The sequence below is a fragment of the Myxocyprinus asiaticus genome, chromosome 43, assembly GCF_019703515.2.
Source record: "Myxocyprinus asiaticus isolate MX2 ecotype Aquarium Trade chromosome 43, UBuf_Myxa_2, whole genome shotgun sequence".
NCBI classification, from domain to species: Eukaryota; Metazoa; Chordata; class Actinopteri; order Cypriniformes; family Catostomidae; genus Myxocyprinus; species Myxocyprinus asiaticus.
In genome coordinates this window covers 20,780,555-20,798,300 of record NC_059386.1, presented here as the reverse complement: position 1 = coordinate 20,798,300, position 17,746 = coordinate 20,780,555, and the positions used below count along the sequence as shown (strand labels likewise).

The 17,746-nt window shown below is 36.7% G+C and overlaps 2 protein-coding genes across 3 annotated transcripts; both read right to left on the bottom strand.

The window, feature by feature from the left end:
• Positions 1-4,794: 4,794 nt before the first annotated feature.
• fam89b (family with sequence similarity 89 member B) lies at positions 4,795-6,338 on the bottom strand. The gene is made up of 2 exons (XM_051685918.1): positions 5,476-6,338; positions 4,795-5,234 (listed from the first exon to the last, which is right to left on the bottom strand). The coding sequence occupies exons 1-2, from the start codon at positions 5,728-5,730 to the stop codon at positions 4,977-4,979; spliced, it is 513 nt and encodes a 170-aa protein (XP_051541878.1). The 5' UTR covers positions 5,731-6,338; the 3' UTR covers positions 4,795-4,976.
• Positions 6,339-8,505: 2,167 nt separating this feature from the next.
• Positions 8,506-16,980, bottom strand: znrd2 (zinc ribbon domain containing 2). 2 transcript variants are annotated; one of them, XM_051685911.1, is made up of 4 exons: positions 16,882-16,980; positions 16,383-16,534; positions 11,107-11,191; positions 8,506-9,472 (listed from the first exon to the last, which is right to left on the bottom strand). In XM_051685911.1, the coding sequence occupies exons 1-4, from the start codon at positions 16,895-16,897 to the stop codon at positions 9,021-9,023; spliced, it is 705 nt and encodes a 234-aa protein (XP_051541871.1). In that variant the 5' UTR covers positions 16,898-16,980; the 3' UTR covers positions 8,506-9,020. The 2 variants fall into 2 exon arrangements, with proteins under 2 accessions (XP_051541871.1, XP_051541872.1); XM_051685912.1 differs by lacking the exon at positions 16,882-16,980 and adding an exon at positions 16,738-16,791.
• Between the last annotated feature and the right edge of the window lie 766 nt (positions 16,981-17,746).

Sequence of the window (17,746 nt, the reverse complement as noted above, 5' to 3'; positions counted from 1 at the left end):
TCTAATATCTTCATCAGTAGACGAAGATGTGGAACTATAAAGCTCAAGATAGAATTCTTTAAAAGCATTATTAATAACAATGGCCAAGGTAAAAATTTCACCACCAGCAGATTTCACTAAGGGAATGGTAGAAAAAGACTCTCTCTGTTTTATATATCTAGCCAAAAGCTTCCCTGCTTTGTCCCCCGACTCAGAGTATGACTGTCTTGCCCTGAATAGCCAAAACTCCACCACCTGTGACAAAATAGTATTACATCTGTATTTCAATTGGGTCAGTTCTTTGAGACCATCAGATGACATTCGCCGCTTCAGCTCTGCCTCGGTGCTTTTAATATTCTCTTCCAACTCCACGAGTTATCATGCTTTGGATTTTGTGATGAATGAGGCATACTGCATGATCCGACCTCTAAGAACCACCTTAAGTGCCTCCCAGGCCACGCCCACAGAGGATACTGAGGACCAGTTGGTCTCCATGTAAACACTTATTTCAGCCTTTAACATTTGTTGGAATTCAGGATTTTGTAAAAGGGATACATTAAAGTGCCAACTATATGATTTCTTTTTCTCTATATTTGGCAACACCTCTAAACTCACCAGGACATGATCTGAGACTAAGATGTTTCCAATTGAGCAATCAACAACAGATGAAATGAGGGACTTAGATATAAAAAAAAAATAATAATAATAATCTATTTTAGAATAAATCTTATGGACTGAAAAAATGTATAGTCCCTACAGGATGGGTTCAGAAGTCTCCAAATATCTGTAAGACCAAGATTTTTGCACATCCTGTGAAGCATCAGTGTTGCTCTAGGGGGCTTACACACTTTTGCTTCACTATGATCAAGGACTAAGACCATCAAAAGATTAAAGTCTCCTCCCAATATTATATCATGAGGGGTGCCAGTGGCTTGCAACATCCCTTCAATGATGTCGCATCCCTTGCAACATTATTTACACACCTAACGCTGATCATCAGCATTAGGTGTGTAAATATTAGCCAAAATCAGACATTGCCCTTGAATTTCTGCTAAAACAATAATGACTCTTACTAATTTATCTTTAATCTGTTTGAGACATTTGATTTGTAGATTTTAATTTAAAAAAATTTGAAAAATGCATTTCTTGAAGAAACACTATATCATATTTCTAACGTTTAAGAAGAGAAATACACAATTCACAATCCATGTGGAGAGAGACAATCCACTCATACTAACATTTGACATTTTTACATATTAGAAAAAATAAATTGTGTCAAAAAGAAAATTATAAAGACCACATTCCACAACTATCAAACCCCGAGCCTCCCCCAAACCAAACAAACAGAAAAATGAAAAACGTGCGCATTAACCCTGCGCATGACAGCGCCAACCGGCGTCCATCCTTCTAAACTCAAACAGTCCATGTACACCTACCAGAGCCCCCATGACAACTTTGCCGTCGGATTGCACAAGTACGGTGTTTCTATACAAAATCTGTAAAACAGAATTACACAACAGAAGGTAATCTGCAAAACAAATTCCAGCCAATAGGCGGGATAAACACAAAGAGCGTGTATATTCTTCCACATAACTGTCCCGAAGGTGTGTTCCTCCACAAAACAAACTCCAGCCTCTAGCGGAACCAGCACACACATACACACACACACAAAAAAAAATACAAAAAACATTTGTTTATATATATATATATATATATATATATATATATATATATATATATATATATATATATATATATATAATAAAAAATATATTAAAAAAGGGCCATTCAGATTCCTCGGACAGTCAAACGAATGTTCAGTGAGCCAGCCCATTCAACTGCTACATGAGTGCCACAGATGACCCATCACTCCAATGTTCTGCAAGAAATACTCCACAAAACAAACTCCAATAAATAGGAGGCATAAGCACAAAGAACGTGCAGATTCATCCACAACACTGTCCCGAAGGAGTGCTGCTACACAAAACAAACTCCAGCTGCTAGGTAGAACCAGCACAAAAAGAAACAAAAAAGGCACTCAGCTTCCTCGGACGGTCAAGTGAATATTCAGTAAGTCAGGCCCACTTGGCTGCAACATGAGTTTCACCAAATGACTTACTCTCTCCATTGACTTTATGAAGGACATTGCTTGCTGTGGGCATGTAAATGTTTTACGGCCATCCTTAGCATCTATTCTCAATTTGTCCGGGAGCATCAGTGCAAAAGTGACCTTCCGTTGATGTAAGAGTTTCTTGCATTCCTTGAATTGATCATGTTTCTCTCTTGTCGAATTCGCAAAGTCTGGGAAAAAGAAAATGCTGTGGTTCTTCCAAGAAAGCCTTCCTTTACTCCTCGCCTCGCGTAATACAAGATCTTTATCGGATAATCTCAGAAATTTGGTCAGAATTGATCAGGGCCTGTCTCCCTCCACGGATCTCCGAGCCTGAACTATATGAGCTCGCTCAATTTCCAGTTTATGGCAAGTTATGTCGAGCAGACTCGGAAACAGCCCATCCAGAAATTTCACCATATCTCGACCTACTTCGTCTTCAGGAATTCCAGTTATTTCGCAGGCTACGATTCTCTAAGTCTTCCAATTTTTCCCAGAGGCGCTCCAAATCTACTTTGGTCACTAACGGATTAGTAGCTAATTCCCTCTCCGATGACTGCAGATAATGTATCCATTTCTCGACCTCTGCCACTCTTGTAATCATATCAGTGAATTTCATCTCCATGGCAGTGATCGATCAACGTATTACAGCAAGAACCTCCAAGTCAGCAACGACCTTCGCCAGCATTGCCAACACGTTCAGCAATTCATGCCGAATCTCCTTCTCCGGCCAAATTTACTCCCTGTTCCGCAGCCTCCGGAGGGGCCTCAGCTTGAGCATGTAAGTGTCTTTTAATGTCTCCACAGCCCAAGGATTTTGAATTCTTTGACATATTGTCTTCCTAGAACAGTTAAGGATCAGGGTGTATAAAAACTCACCGGTTATGACATGAAAAGTATTAAAACTAGCAAAGTGCGCAGAGCTCGCCGTTCACACGTCCGAACCTCACATGGCGTCATGTGATCCGCTTTGTGTGATTTTTTAAAATAATCTGTTATCAGCGTATTGGTGTGCATGGTAAGGGGTTCAATGACTCACATACTGTATTATCATTTTAGAATAAATCTTTTAAATGAATTGTTCTCGTTTACTTCCATTGTTTTGGTCGTGAACAAATCTGTGTTTTTAAATGAATCTTTTAAGTAAACAAATCATTGTTGTTCACTTCCATTGTTTCGTTTGTGAACAAACCAGTTAAATCAATAATTCAATGACTCAAATAATACATAAAAGATGTTAATTGTTCGCCACCTACTGGCATATCATGTAACGATGTCATCTGTAGAAATAGTGACTAAACAAATTTTTTTGTTTAAGGGATTTAAAAGACTTGACTCTCTGGTATTAATTAAAATCCCTACCATTATAAAACATCATAATCTCCACCGGAAACCCCTGGCCTACAGCAGCAGATGGAAATGTTTAATAACTCTGCTTTTTTTTTAGCAGACACACTCTGACAGCAGCTGCAGTCAAATCTTGACCTCCCCGAATAGCAGTGATATCAGTTTAGACATTGTGGTTCATCCACCTGTCAAACTCAACAAAAAATTAATTTAAGAGATTAAACCAAGGTTATTTAGCTACTATTTAAAAACACTGACGTGTCTCTGAAAATGTCTATTAACCTTTTATTTAATAATTTATTACAACTATTATATGATTAAATAAAACCATAAATTAATACTTTGGATAGTTAATATAGACTGGGTGACATTATAAATACAAAGCTGAGTTTATATTTAAATGGAAATCACAGGGTATCACTTCTCAAAGCCATGCAGTAACTGTTACTGTAATTATATTAGCAATGTGAATGAAGTATCTTAAATAATGCCTGGCCTGTGTCTGAGCCTGTTCCTCCCCTCCCTCCCCAGGGCGGAAGAAGCTAGGAGTATTGCCTAATAAGCACATGAGTAGCTGTATTGGGACGATTTGTTTATGCTTCTGGCATAATGGAAGAATGGTTCTTTTCCACAAGGAACAAGCCTAAATCCAAACACAATTATTATAATTTTTTTATTCAGATGGCATGTGTCTGGTATGACTCAGAGATAAACATTAAAAGAAAAGAATCTGACAAACTTAATTTACTCTAACAGTACTGAGATAATGGAGAGATTATTTGTCTTTTCCCATAAAACTGATATTCTAGAAGCAGCTCAAAACAGCACTTTTTCAATAACTTTAGGGTGGAAATAAATACCACCTAATGGTTGATGTAATCATATCTGCACTAGACAGCTTTTTTGAATGACTGCTCTTGTTGTTGTAATAAGCTGTTGGTGTATAAAAATATCAGACAACATAACATTTAGCTGAGCTATGTTTTATTACATTTTCATTTTCTAAAAAAGGACTACATTCAGTGTTTAACTTACTAATGAAAGACAGATTTGGTATAAAATAATATTTTATAACAAACAGTATCTAAAAATACAGGTAGTGATAAAGAAAACAGACAAGTGATAATTCACACATTTGGTACATCTATAATATAGTGTAATTTTGACTTGATACAATACGAGAATATTATGTAAGGCAAGTCTTTAATTCTGTTCTTGACATCAGCGTTGAGTGAAACATGAATACACCCATTACCATGTGTAAGAAAAAAAAAACACAAAAAAAAAAAAACCCCTAGACTGTTGGCCATAACATACTCTTCCTGTCATTCCTCATCCTGTCTTATTTTATAGGCAGTAAAAAAAAAAAAAAAAAAAAAAAAAAAAAAAGAAGAAGCAATTTCCCAAGGTTCGCTTGAAACGAACTTACAATCACCATTGTAAAAATATCCTACAAAAATAAAAAAAAACACTGGGGCTGTGTATGTCATATTGTATAGAGATGAGGATAATAATAGAAAGCACACATAACATGGTTCATTTAAATGGAGAGGTGGAAAGAGTCTTTGATCCACTGGTCCCGGGAATTCTGAGTAGGCTGAGGAAGGGATAATATTGTCCCCCCACTCTCCTCTTCATCTTCCTCCTCTTCATCTTCAGAGTAGCCATTTTCAGTGTTGAAGGAGCTCTCACACAAAGAAGAGGAAATGTCCTGGAAAGCTCCTTTATATTCCTGTATGGACTCATATAGAGACCACAACTGGCACAACAAGGACATGTCCAACTGTCTGAGTCCCACCTACAAAAGACACAATATTATATATATGTACAGTGTATATATATATATATATATATATATATATATATATATATATATATATATATATGTAAAATATTGTGTATGTATATACAAAAGTATGTATGCACACAGACTATATATACAGTACTGAATATAGATACATACACACACAGTATATAGTGAAGCACACCTATAGAGGCGTTGTCCTATACCAGTCCTGCGGTTCCTATAGGATACTCACCATCTCTTTGCGCAGCATGGCCAGCGCTGCGTCAAGGCTTGCGGGTTTACTGCGGCCAAAAGTATCGCTCACTCTGGACTTGCTGATGTCTGCCTGGATGCGCGTCCTCTTGCTGTAGACTTTCTCAATGTCCCTCCAGGACCCTCCGCTGGAGTTCAGGATGCCACTCAACCCTTTGGGTAACGGTGGCAAACCTTCAATAGAGCACACACTTCCAGCCGGACAATCCGGTGGATTGGATTGATACCCGTTCATCTCCGATTTTAGTGTTTTTCACTTCAAACTAGTATCGTATACTGTCTTTACAGCAAGAAATGTCCAGGCCTAGTGTTGTTAGTTTTTCATTTGTTTTAAACACTATCAAAACAAACCAACTTAGATGAAGTAGGCTATACTGTCTTAATATAGAAAATATGGTAATATAGGTGACCATACCCGGTTGACTCTATAACTGTCACGTCCGAAAACACATTTCCGGGAAGAAGAAAAAAACCCGCTTACGAAACACAGAAAAAGTCGCTCAAAAGTCCAATTCGGTGGTTTAACCCTTTTATTAATCACTAACTTACTCCGTAGAAAAAATATATTTCTCTCTATTAAGTCCTCGGAGTCTGTTCTTACCCATTTTAATTTTCTCGTAAAACAGCGCATGTATCGAATACACAAGATAAAACAATATATCCGTACTTTGATACAAGCAAAACTGGCCAGTAAGAACTGGTCAGAAGATCAAAGCGTCCCTCTTTGTTTTCGTTCAACGTTTTCTTTTGTCTTGTACAGCTTAACCTCGCCCACTGTATCTCTCCACCCAGTGCGCCGTTTGGCCACAACGAGGCGCTGTTTCTCGCACTGTTTGTCTTCAGAAGAAAAATGATCTGTTTCTCACCCACACCTGATGTAGCTTCAGAAAAATGGACTTAACCATTGGAGTCTTATGGATTAATTTTATGCTGCCTTTATGTCCTTTTTGGAACGTCAAAGTTTTGGTCACCATTCACTTGCAATGTATGGACCTACAGATCTGAAATATTTTTTCTAAAAATCTTCGTATATGTTCAGCAGAAGTTATACACATCTGGGATGACATGAGGGTGAGTAAATGATGAGAGAATTTTCATTTTTGAGTGAACTATCCCTTTAATATGATTTAAGGTTTTTACTGCCATCAAGTCGTAATGACAACAAAGTTGTAATATTAGATATAACTTTACGTAGATAAGCTAAGTGATTTATTTTATCACACAAAAACCGTATTGACACGTGTGATGTTTACATTTGAAGTCAGAAGTTTACATACTGTTGAAGTAATTAAAACTCATTTTTTAACCGTTCCACATATTTAATATTAGCAAACTATAGTTTAAGTCATTTAGGACATCTACTTTGTGCATGACAAAAATAATTCTTCCAACAACTGTTCACAGACAGATTGTTTCATTTTTAATTGACTATATCACAATTCCAGTGGGTCAGAAGTTTACATACACTAACTTAACTGTGCCTTTTAGCAGCTTGGAAAATTCCAGAAAATTATGTAAGCCTTTAGACAATTAACTTCTGATAGGAGGTGTACTGAATTGGAGGTGTACCTGTGAATGTATTTTAAGGCCTACCTTCAAACTCAGTGCCTCTTTACTTGACATCATGGGAAAATCAAAAGAAATCAGGCAAGACCTCAAAAAAAAAAAAAAAAAAAAAAAAAAAAAAAACATTGTGGACCTCCACAAGTGTGGTTCATCCTTGGGAGCAATTTCCAAATGCCTGAAGGTACCACCTTAATCTGTAAAAACAATAGTACGCAAGTATAAACACCATGGGATTACGCAGCCATCATACAGCTCAGGAAGGAGACACATTTTGTCTCTTAGAGGTGAATGTAGTTTGGTGCGAAAAGTGCAAATCAATCCCAGAACAACAGCAAAGGACCTTGTGAAGATGCTGGAGGAAACAGGTAGACAAGTATCTATATCCACAGTAAAATGAGTCCTATATCGACATAACCTGAAAGGCTGCTCAGCAAGGAAAAAGCCACTGCTCCAAAACTGCCATAAAAAAGCCAGACTACAGTTTGCAAGTGCACATGGGGACAAAGATCTTAATTTTTGGAGAAATGTCTTCTGGTCTAATGAAACAATAATTTAACTGTTTGGCCATAATGACCATTGTTATGTTTGGAGGAAAAAGGGTGAGGTTTGTAAGCAGAAGAACACCATCCCAACCGTGAAGTATGGGGGTGGCAGCATCATGTTGTGGGGGTGATTTGTTACAGGAGGGACTGGTGCACTTCAAAAAATATATGGCATCATGAGGAAGGAAAATTATGTGGATATATTGAAGCAACATCTCAAGACATCAGCCAGGAAGTTAAAGCTCTGTCGCAAATGGGTTTTCCAAATGGACAACGACCCCATGCATACCTCCAAAGTTGTGGCAAAATGGCATAAGGACAACAAAGTTGAGGTATTAGAGTGGCCATCACAAAGCCCTGACCTCAATCTGATAGAACATTTGTGGGCAGAACTGAAAAAGCGTGTGCACAGTAAACCTGACTCAGTTACACAAGTTCTGTCTGGAGGAATGGGCAAAAATTCCAGCAATTTATTGTGAGAAGCTTGTGGAAGGCTACCCAAAACGTTTGACCCAAGTTAAACAATTTAAGACAATGCTACCAAATACTAACAAAGTGTATGTAAACTTCTGTCCCACTGGGAATGTGATGAAAGAAATAAAAAGCTGAAATAAATAATTCTCTCTACTATTATTCTGACATTTCACATTCTTAAAATAAAGTGATCCTAACTGACCTAAGAAAGGGAATGTTTTCTACAATTAAATGTCAGGAATTGTGAAAAACTAAGTTTAAATGTATTTGGCTAAGGTGTCTGTAAACTTCTGACTTCAACTGTAGATCTTGTAGCTATACTTTTGAAACAGTGTATTTTAACTTTTCACTGTTTAACAGAGATTCTTTTTTTTTTTTTTTTTTTTTACATTTATTTTATTAATGAAAACATACATTTTATAAAAATGTTATATTTATATTTTATTAATAAATGAATGCATATATATTTTTGTATATTTGTTGTAATAAACATTATGCCACAAATGCAGTCAATCGAGCTTAATTACTATTATTGTATTGAATTGTAATTCATCTCTTAAAATTTTTAATAATTTAACTTTTTGTTTTTCCTTTTGTAATGCATTTTGCTGAGTGAAATACCCCAAAGGACACATGAAAAATCACCTAATCCTTAACTTTGGTTTATGCGGGAAAAAAATTATAATAATCTACTATCATCAAACTTATAAAAACTCTGATCAAATCAAGGAAATAGAAACCAGCCTTTGCAGCTCAAACAATGTATTTCAACACACTACACAGACACATACTAAGCTGCTTTAAAACAAACATAAACAAAACCAAATAAACCCTCTTTGAGTATGGTAGTAATATATATATTAGTGCTGTCTGTATTTCCTTATGTGTGTGTGTGTGTGTGTGTGTGTGTGTGTGCTGTTACAGCCCTGTCTGTAATTCAGTCTTATGGGAGCTGCAGTTCTTTCAGGCTGCGCAAGGATTCGGCACAGCCTCTGATCAGATTGCAGAGCTGGAAACTGGCCTCTACTGACACTGAGTGCTGGAGCTCCTGTGTGGCCCATCTGAGTTTGTGTAGCACTGCCTCCTCTGCGCTCGACAGAGCTGGGTGGTGGAGGAGGGTGTTGCCCAAAGACACTGGAGGATTTGCAGCCTGAAGAGGAGGGTTGGCTGGAGGCAGGAAATTTGAGTTGACAGTGGGGACAGAAAGAGGAGTGGGCTGTATGGTGGGAGGGGGACCTCTCAGTCCAGATGCAGCCCCCTCGCAGTGCTCTGGCCTGGGCTGGCCCGTGATGGCAAGAGGGGGGTCGCTGGACAAGGCTTCATTAGCTTCAGGGAGAGGCTGAATTGCAAGTTGCCGCTCTCGTACTTGCGACAAGGCTGCTTGGGCATTTAAAGCTGAGAGAGAAATTGAACAAGTTAACAGAAATAGATGAGACTGAACATCCTCTGAACTGAATCATTTTCAATTAATCAGTGTTACCCTCGTCAACTAAATTACTAACGTGTTCATTGACAAAAAGAACGGTTTTTTGTTCACAGACAAAAAAGACGCATTGACGATAATCAGATGGTTTTAATTAAAACATACTGTTGATGAAAATATGACGAGAAAAAAAATTCACGATATTAAAGTGATAGTTCACCCAAAAATGTAAATTATCTCTATATTTACTCACCCTCATGCCATCCCAGATGTGTATGACTGACTTTCTTCTGCTGAACACAAATTAAGATTTTCAGAAGAATATTTCAGCTCTGTAGGTCCAAACAATGCAAGTGAATGGTGACCAGAATTGTAAAGGTCCAAAAATCATATAAAGCCAGTCTAATAGTAATCCATATGACTCCAGTGATTAAATATATATCTTCTGAAGTGATGTAATCACTTTGGGTGAGAAACAGAACACTATTTCAATCCTTTTTTACTATAAATCTCCACTTCCATTTTCAATTTCAGAATGTGAAAGGATGAGAAAGTGAAAGTGGATATTTATAGTAAAAAAGGACTTAAAAATGTATCTGTTTCTCACCCACACCTATCATATTGCTTCTGAAGACATGAATTAAACCACTGAAGTCGCATGGATTACTTTTGTGCTGCCTTTATGTGCTTTTTGGAGCTTGAAAGGTCTGGTCACCATTCACTTGCATTGTATGGATCTACAGAGCTAAAACATTATTCTAAAAATCTTTGTTTTTGTTCAGCAGAAGAAAGAAAGTCATACACATCTGGGATGGCACAAGGGTGAGTGAATCCATATCCCTTTAACAAAGCACTAACTTTTTTTTTTTTAAATAAAGGAAAATCTTGAAAGAATTGATTGAAACAATTCAGTCACAGTATGTTAGGGATTTCCCTGCTTGAACTGAACACCTGTACAATTAACTTTACTAAGGCGTTAATAACCTCACTCAAACACATCCTATATTTGTGAGATTAATCAGCTATATCCACAACATATATATTTTACAACTTGCATCTCTACATACATGAAGTGAACGAACAGGTGAACTTTAACTAAGCAAAGCACTAATCAGAATGCATAACTTGCGTTGTGAAAACTCAGTTTTCTTAAAAAAATGCTACATGTAACGTAATATCCTAAACTGTCTAAATGTGAGGAATTCACAACAGAGTAACTGCTAAAAAGTAGCAAATACTTCAATATATCAATTTTTCAGTTATTATTTTAGGAGCTCAGGATTTCAGGACTTCAATCTTTAATATGTTTGATACATGTTTCAATAATTGTTAGTAGTATATACAGTTTTCAAAATATTTGAATATTTGGTTAATGTTTGGTCTTTTACAGTTTGAAACATGTTTTTTGACATTTTGCACATTATCGTCAACTAAAATGTTATTTCTGTCTACCAAAATGATATGCCTTTTTAGTCAGAGTAAAATTGTCAAAGATGAATGAATATGCCATGGTGAAATTTTGACAATGAAAAGACAAAAAAAAAAAAACGGTGTAAAAATGAACACGGTTTACAATCACAATTCATGAAGCTGAAGATGCCCATACCTGGGTTGTCCTTGTCAATATCTGAATCCAGCTCTTGACAAGCAACACAGTAATTTTTCTTCTGCTTATCTTGTAACAGAATTGTCTGCAAAAACATAAGACAATTAGGCTTTGTTCACACTGCAGAAAAAATCAGATTGTTTCTTAAATCTGACTTTTTAGACTGACTGTTCAAACTGCAAGTTATATGTGGCCAGATCTCATTTGATCTGCAGTCACTTTTACTAGCATGTCCACATTAGTTGTCATAGTAACAATGCAACCTTTACTGAGAGTTTAGCAATGGATGTTTTGCGATTGCTTATGTTGTTCATGAGGGCAGTATCAAAATATGAACGCATTAATCATGAAGTTTTTTTTTTTTTTTTTGTTTTTTTTTTCAATTTGGAATGCCCAATTCCCAGTACGCCTTAAGTCCTTATGGCGGCATAGTGACTCGCCTCAATCCGGGTGGTGGAGGATTAATCTCAGTTGCCTCCGCGTCTGAGACCGTCAACCCATGCATCTTATCACGTGGCTTGTTGTGCGTGTTACCACGGAGACATAGCGTGTGTGGAGAGAATTTTATTTCCATTGCCGTAACTGATTGACGTATTACAGCGAGATCCTCCAAGTCAGCAAGAACCTTCGTCAGAACCGACATGTTGGACAACTGACGCTGGATCACCTCTCCCGCCACGCCATCCAAATCAAGTCCCCGGTCTGTAGGCCTGACGGGGCTTTCATCCTGAACACATAAGTGTCTTTTAATGTCTCCAGAGCCTGAGGATTTTGACTTCTTTTCCACGTTTTGCCTCAAAGAGCAAATGTGTAACTGGGTGTATCAAATTTCACCAGAGTATAACATGAAAATAATTAAATTTAGCAAAGTGCGCAGAGCTCGTCACTCACACGTCTGCTTCTTGCATGGTGTCATATGACCCCTAAAATCAATAGTTTTATATATTACCATAATGTTTTATTCAATGACATCATTCGCAATGCTTCATGGGATTGTAGTCTGTGCCCTCAGTAAAGACAGTAAGTACACAGTCTTATACATTTGTCTTTTTGTCCGATTTTCAAATTTTTTTGCCTCAAAATGAAGTTTATGGTGTTGTGATTCTCCTCGGAGCTGGTTGGTTTGGTTCATGGCTTACAACTCCTTTATGAAAAGTCTAAGAGAAAAAATGAATGGGAAAAATACTTTGGGAACCCAGACAGCTGAATAAGTGGGCGGGTAATGTTGCGCTCTATTCCCCTCAAACACTCACTTCCACTGACATAGTTTCAGAGGGCTGAAAGGTGTAATAAAATGGTAATTTAGAACTAACTTTTTAAGTAATTGTTATTGAAAATTCTGTTTGTAAAGATCCTACAGTGTGGCCATCATTATTGTTTTCCCAGTGAAGGCATCATTAATGCCATTAGGAACACACAGTATATGTCTTCAAGTCGCAAAACCTGATGCAACAACCCGTTGAGCAAAACAAAAGGACGAAGAAAAAAAACAAACAAACAAAAAAAACCCACTTGAAATCTGATCTGACTGTTCAGACAGAGACGCATTAACAAAAATCTGATTTTAATTGGATTTCATACTACATACGAATGCGGTGTGGATCAGGCTTGTAAAAATTGGATTTTATGCTCAGACTACAAAAACCTAAACGGATTTGAGTAAGATGGGCCAAAAAAAATAAAAAGAAAAAAAAAAAGTTTTTTTTCTGCCTGTGTGAACATGCCTTAATGGAATTCATAAATTCCTACACACTTTAATCAATAATATTTTTTATTATATATAATTACAGTTGGGTCCAAAAGTCTGAGACTACTAGTAAAAATGCTTCGATTTTGCATTATTTTCCAATATCATGCACATTTTTTCAATGCAAATTATCAGCATAGCAATATTAGAGTTTAGTATTTTGTGTGTTTCACTTCTGCTTTATTGACAGCATGCATGCGAGCTGAAATGGACTCCTAGTTTCTACAAAACCTGATGATCCATATAATCCCAGCATAATTTGAGAATGTTCCAAATAGCTTCTTGTGTGCTTCAGTGGAATTCAGCAGAAGGAAATCTGACCTTTTGTACAACGTAAAGGAAAAGTTTACCCAAAAATGAGAATTCATCATTTACTCACCCTCATGCCATCCCAGATGTGTATGACTTTCTTTCTTCTGCTGAACACAAACAAAGACTTTTAGAAGAATATTTCAGCTCTGTTGGTCCATACAATGCAAGTAAAAAAAGCATATAAAGGCAGCATGAAAGTAATCCATAACACTTTAGTGGTTAAATCCTTATCTTTAGAAGTGATATGATATGTGTGGGTGAGAAACAGATCAATATTTAAGTCTTTTTTTTTTTTTTAACTATAAATTCTCCTCCCTGCCCAGTAGGTGGCAATATGCACTGTTACATCCCTATAAGATTTGGTGTAGAATTGGGTGATCTGTATGTGAACTTGAGAGCAAGCTCCACGTGATTTGTACTCTCAAATCAATTAGCTCGTGGTTTAAAAGGCAGCGTAAACAGAATGTAGGTGAGCACATTCTAGAGTGGATCTGTAAGAACTCTCGGACAGCGTGTGAGAGCTCCTGGATTCCCTTCCTGTCGCCAAACCAAACTGTGTTTTGTCTCCTGCCCATTTGTTTTTTGGCTTTGCTGTTGAGTTGTGTGACTCGTAAGTTTCTTGAGTTTAGAGAGTAAGAGTGGCCTGCCATTTTTGTCTTAATTTTGTATTTGTTTATGGTTAGGAAGTTAGGTTATGCATAAATGTATTTTTGTTTTCATACGTTGGGTAACTTATTTTGAAGTTTTATTTTAAGCAGTTTTGTTTATTATTTTGGCCTTTGACCATTCTGAAGTTTTCTCCAGTTTTCTTATTTAATTAATAAACTTACAATTTCTTGATTTAAATTGTTATTGTTCTTTTTGGTCGACGATTGGGATGGGAATCCACACGCACGATAAGTAATACACCCCAACCCTAGACTGGCGAACGTAATATGCACAAAGAATTAGGAATTCTAGGGCTGCCCCCAGATAGTCGACCAAACGTTAGTCGATGAGAAGAGTCTTGGTTGACCAAGTTTTGATTGGTTGGTTGGTTGGTAACCAACAGAAAAAACTCCACAGGAAACTATTACCGCTGGTTGGACGCTAGGTGGTACTATGGGGTAATTTTCATTAAACAGAGTTAGGGTTATGCCAACACAATACTTCAAACTTTGAACTTTATTTTTTATTTATTTTAACAAAAAAAATCAAATGAAACTGGAAAAAAAATAAGTGCAATTAAAATGTGTGGTGTTCAACTTTTTGAAAGATGGCTTTACAACAGTTGTCAACATCTCTCTGGCAAAGAACCTAATTCATCTGTGCATTCTCTTCCGGTTGGGTATTATGTTGTCTATATACATATATATATATATATATATATATATTTCGCAATATCCAATTACATCGGAAACCCCCAGGCTGAAGGATCAGTGAATATTCTTGCTTTAGTAATGTTGCATTGAAAACTAAATTAATTTATTGAAAAAGCAAAAACTTAAATCAAATACATTTCTAAATTCAAACTGCACTCCAAACGAAACAAAAAAGCAATTAAAATAATGAAGTGATCAAAAAAATAATATATATAAAGTAACCACCTTTCCATTTACCATCAGGCAAGTATCCGTCTAAACATGCAGGCGGAAAATTACTTACACAAATGAAGACAAACAATTATAAATGTAAAAATAATAATTATAATGATGATAATAATCACTTAAATATAAATCATGGTTCGAGGTGAACGTGTTTTAATCACAGATGTATAGGCTGCAGAGTTGCATTCACAATGAACTGCTCTGTGGAAATAAAGTTAACTGAACTCAAAGCAGCTCCTGAGCTGAGATGATCTGAGGTCATTTGCAGCACTCATAGACGATACTGTTCTTGCAACAACAACAAAAAAAGAAGACATTCAGAAGACAGAAACAAAAAAAAGAGTGAGAACCTTTTACATGCGCGTGTTCCACGAGACTGCACGCCTCCGTATCAGCGCGTCATATATGCGCATAGACGGCTTTTCTGTCATCTGTTTTTAATAATATTATAAAGTGTGTTTCTTCAATCGCGTCTGTGTGCCGCAGGGCAAATTATTTGTAATATTAATCTGATAATAATAATAGCCTAATAATAATAATTTAATACAGTACTGGGAAAACAAGCCAAATATCGTCAAAGGCATCAGCTATTGCCGATCACTCTGACCATCGTCATCCCCGAGATCATCATCTGTCGGCACAACCCTAATGTGCATTTCTCTCTATAAATTAACTAAATGTTCAGACAGTCTCCTTGCTGGTTTTTCCGACACATTCAGAATCATTACCGCTTTTGCCGGTGTTGCTGCAGCTCAAAGTTTGTAATCAAACTTGTAAAGTTTATATTTAAAAAGGCTCATTATTACGGTTTAGTATTTCTCTATAATGTAGAACAGTGTTAGCAATGTTACTTATAACATTCTTTCTCAGCCCCCCCTCCCAAATAAAATAAGTAATTAAATTAATATCATAAACGTGCAACAACTAGTCGACTAATGGCTTAAACTAACGACTACCAGTCGACTAGGAAAATCTTTGGTCGGGGCAGCCCTAATGAAAATATAAGAAGAATGTGAAAGTAGAAGTTATAGTCAAAAAAAGGACATATATATTGATCTGTTTCTCACCCACACTTATCATATTACTTCTGAAAACATATATTAAACCACTGGAGTCTTATGGATCACTTTTATGCTGCCTTTATGTGCTTTTTGAAGCTTCAAATTTCTGGTCACCATTCACTTGCATTGTATGGACCTACAGAGCTGAAACATTCTTCTAAAAATCTTTGTTTGTGTTCAGCAGAAGAAAGTAAGTTATACACAGGGATGGCGTGAGGGTGAGTAAATGAGAGAATATTCACTTTTAGGTGAACTATCCCTTTAACACAATAACAAATTTGCTTACGTTTAATTAGTGATCTAGAAATAGTGCACGACCCTAAATATTTCTCCTTTATTTTACATGATAACTTTCCTTTGTTTTAAGTTTTTTAATATCCTCAAACATAGTTTATTTCCAGGTTTGTAAAAAAATGTGGTTAATTGCTCAACGTGGTCTCAGAACTTTGGACCACACAATATATTTTTAAGTCAATACACTTCAATTAAAGGCTATGACATGTATATTTTCACTGATAAAATACTATTTAATGATGTGCCTGATGAATAAAACAAATGTTTGCCTCTCACCCCACACAGCTCACAGCATTCCCCCAGCATCTTAAATCCTTTCAGCAGATAGTCTCCCATCAGCTTGCTGATCTTGTCCTGACGCTCCCGTCGGGCCTGAATCACCTTCATCTCCGCCTCGGAGGGATGCTCCCATTCAAAGTCCTCATCATCTAAGATTCATCACAGGAGAAACAGTGGCCCATGTGTCTGTTACTGATATACACTGTACTTAGTGGTGGCTAGTAGGAATGTATATAGAGCTTTCAGACAGGTATGCGACTTTAGGTTGTCACTAATAGCCAGTCACTGTCTTTAATTTTTAAGAGCCAGATATCATGACTGCAAAAGAGCCACACATCACTGAAGCGCTAACCTGCTAGCGGGTCATTTCAGCGGGACTGCACGTGTCAGTGCTTCAGCAGCACTAAAGTAACTGTCATAAAGAAACTTTAATGAAAGTCATATTTCGGGAGTTCTAAACCAGAATAAGCCACAAATGAGTTTATTCACACTGTACCTGCGTTTAGGGCCATGCTTTCCTCATCAGCTGCCTCTCAACACAGATAACCTTTCCTCCTCGAAACTTCGTATGTGAAGTGTTGTGAAAACTGATCGGCGCCACCTAGCGAGCTGAATGTAGTTCATATAGTTCTGTCTTCGTCTTTTTCATTTCTAAACATTTCTGTTAAATAATAATAATAATAACGTTCCAGCAAAGCCTACTGTAGCCTACTGTATGAATGGCAGACTTAAATCTTATATATTAATTAAACTTTCCATATTTGGTTATGTGTTTGGCTTATTTACGTACTAACTGAACAATGGATCAAAACAAGACATGGCTTGTAGACTAATTATTCATGAAATATTGCATATTGGTTGCAGAAAGTTATTAGAGGAACCATCATGCACAACCTTAAAGAAATGATCTAGGTTATATACATATTAAAGGGATAGTTCACCCAAAAATGAAAATTCTCTCATCATTTACTCACCCTCATGCCATCACAGATGTGTATGACTTTATTTTTTCTGCTGAACACAAAGAAAGATTTTTAGTATCTCAGCTCTGCTGGTCCATACAATGCAAGTGAATGGTGGCCAGAACTTTGAAGCTCAAGAAAGCATATAAAGGCAGCATAAAAGTAATCCATAAGACTCCAGTAGTTAAAGCCATATTTTGAAGTGATATGATAAGTGTTGGTGAGAAACAGATCAATATTTATGTCCTTTTTTTACTATAAAACTCCTCCCTGCCCAGTAGGTGGCGATATGCATGAAAAATGTGAATCACCAAAAACAAAAGAAGAAGAATGTAAAAATGAAAGTGGAGATTAATAGTAAAAAAGGACTTAAATATTGACCTGTTTCTCACCCACACC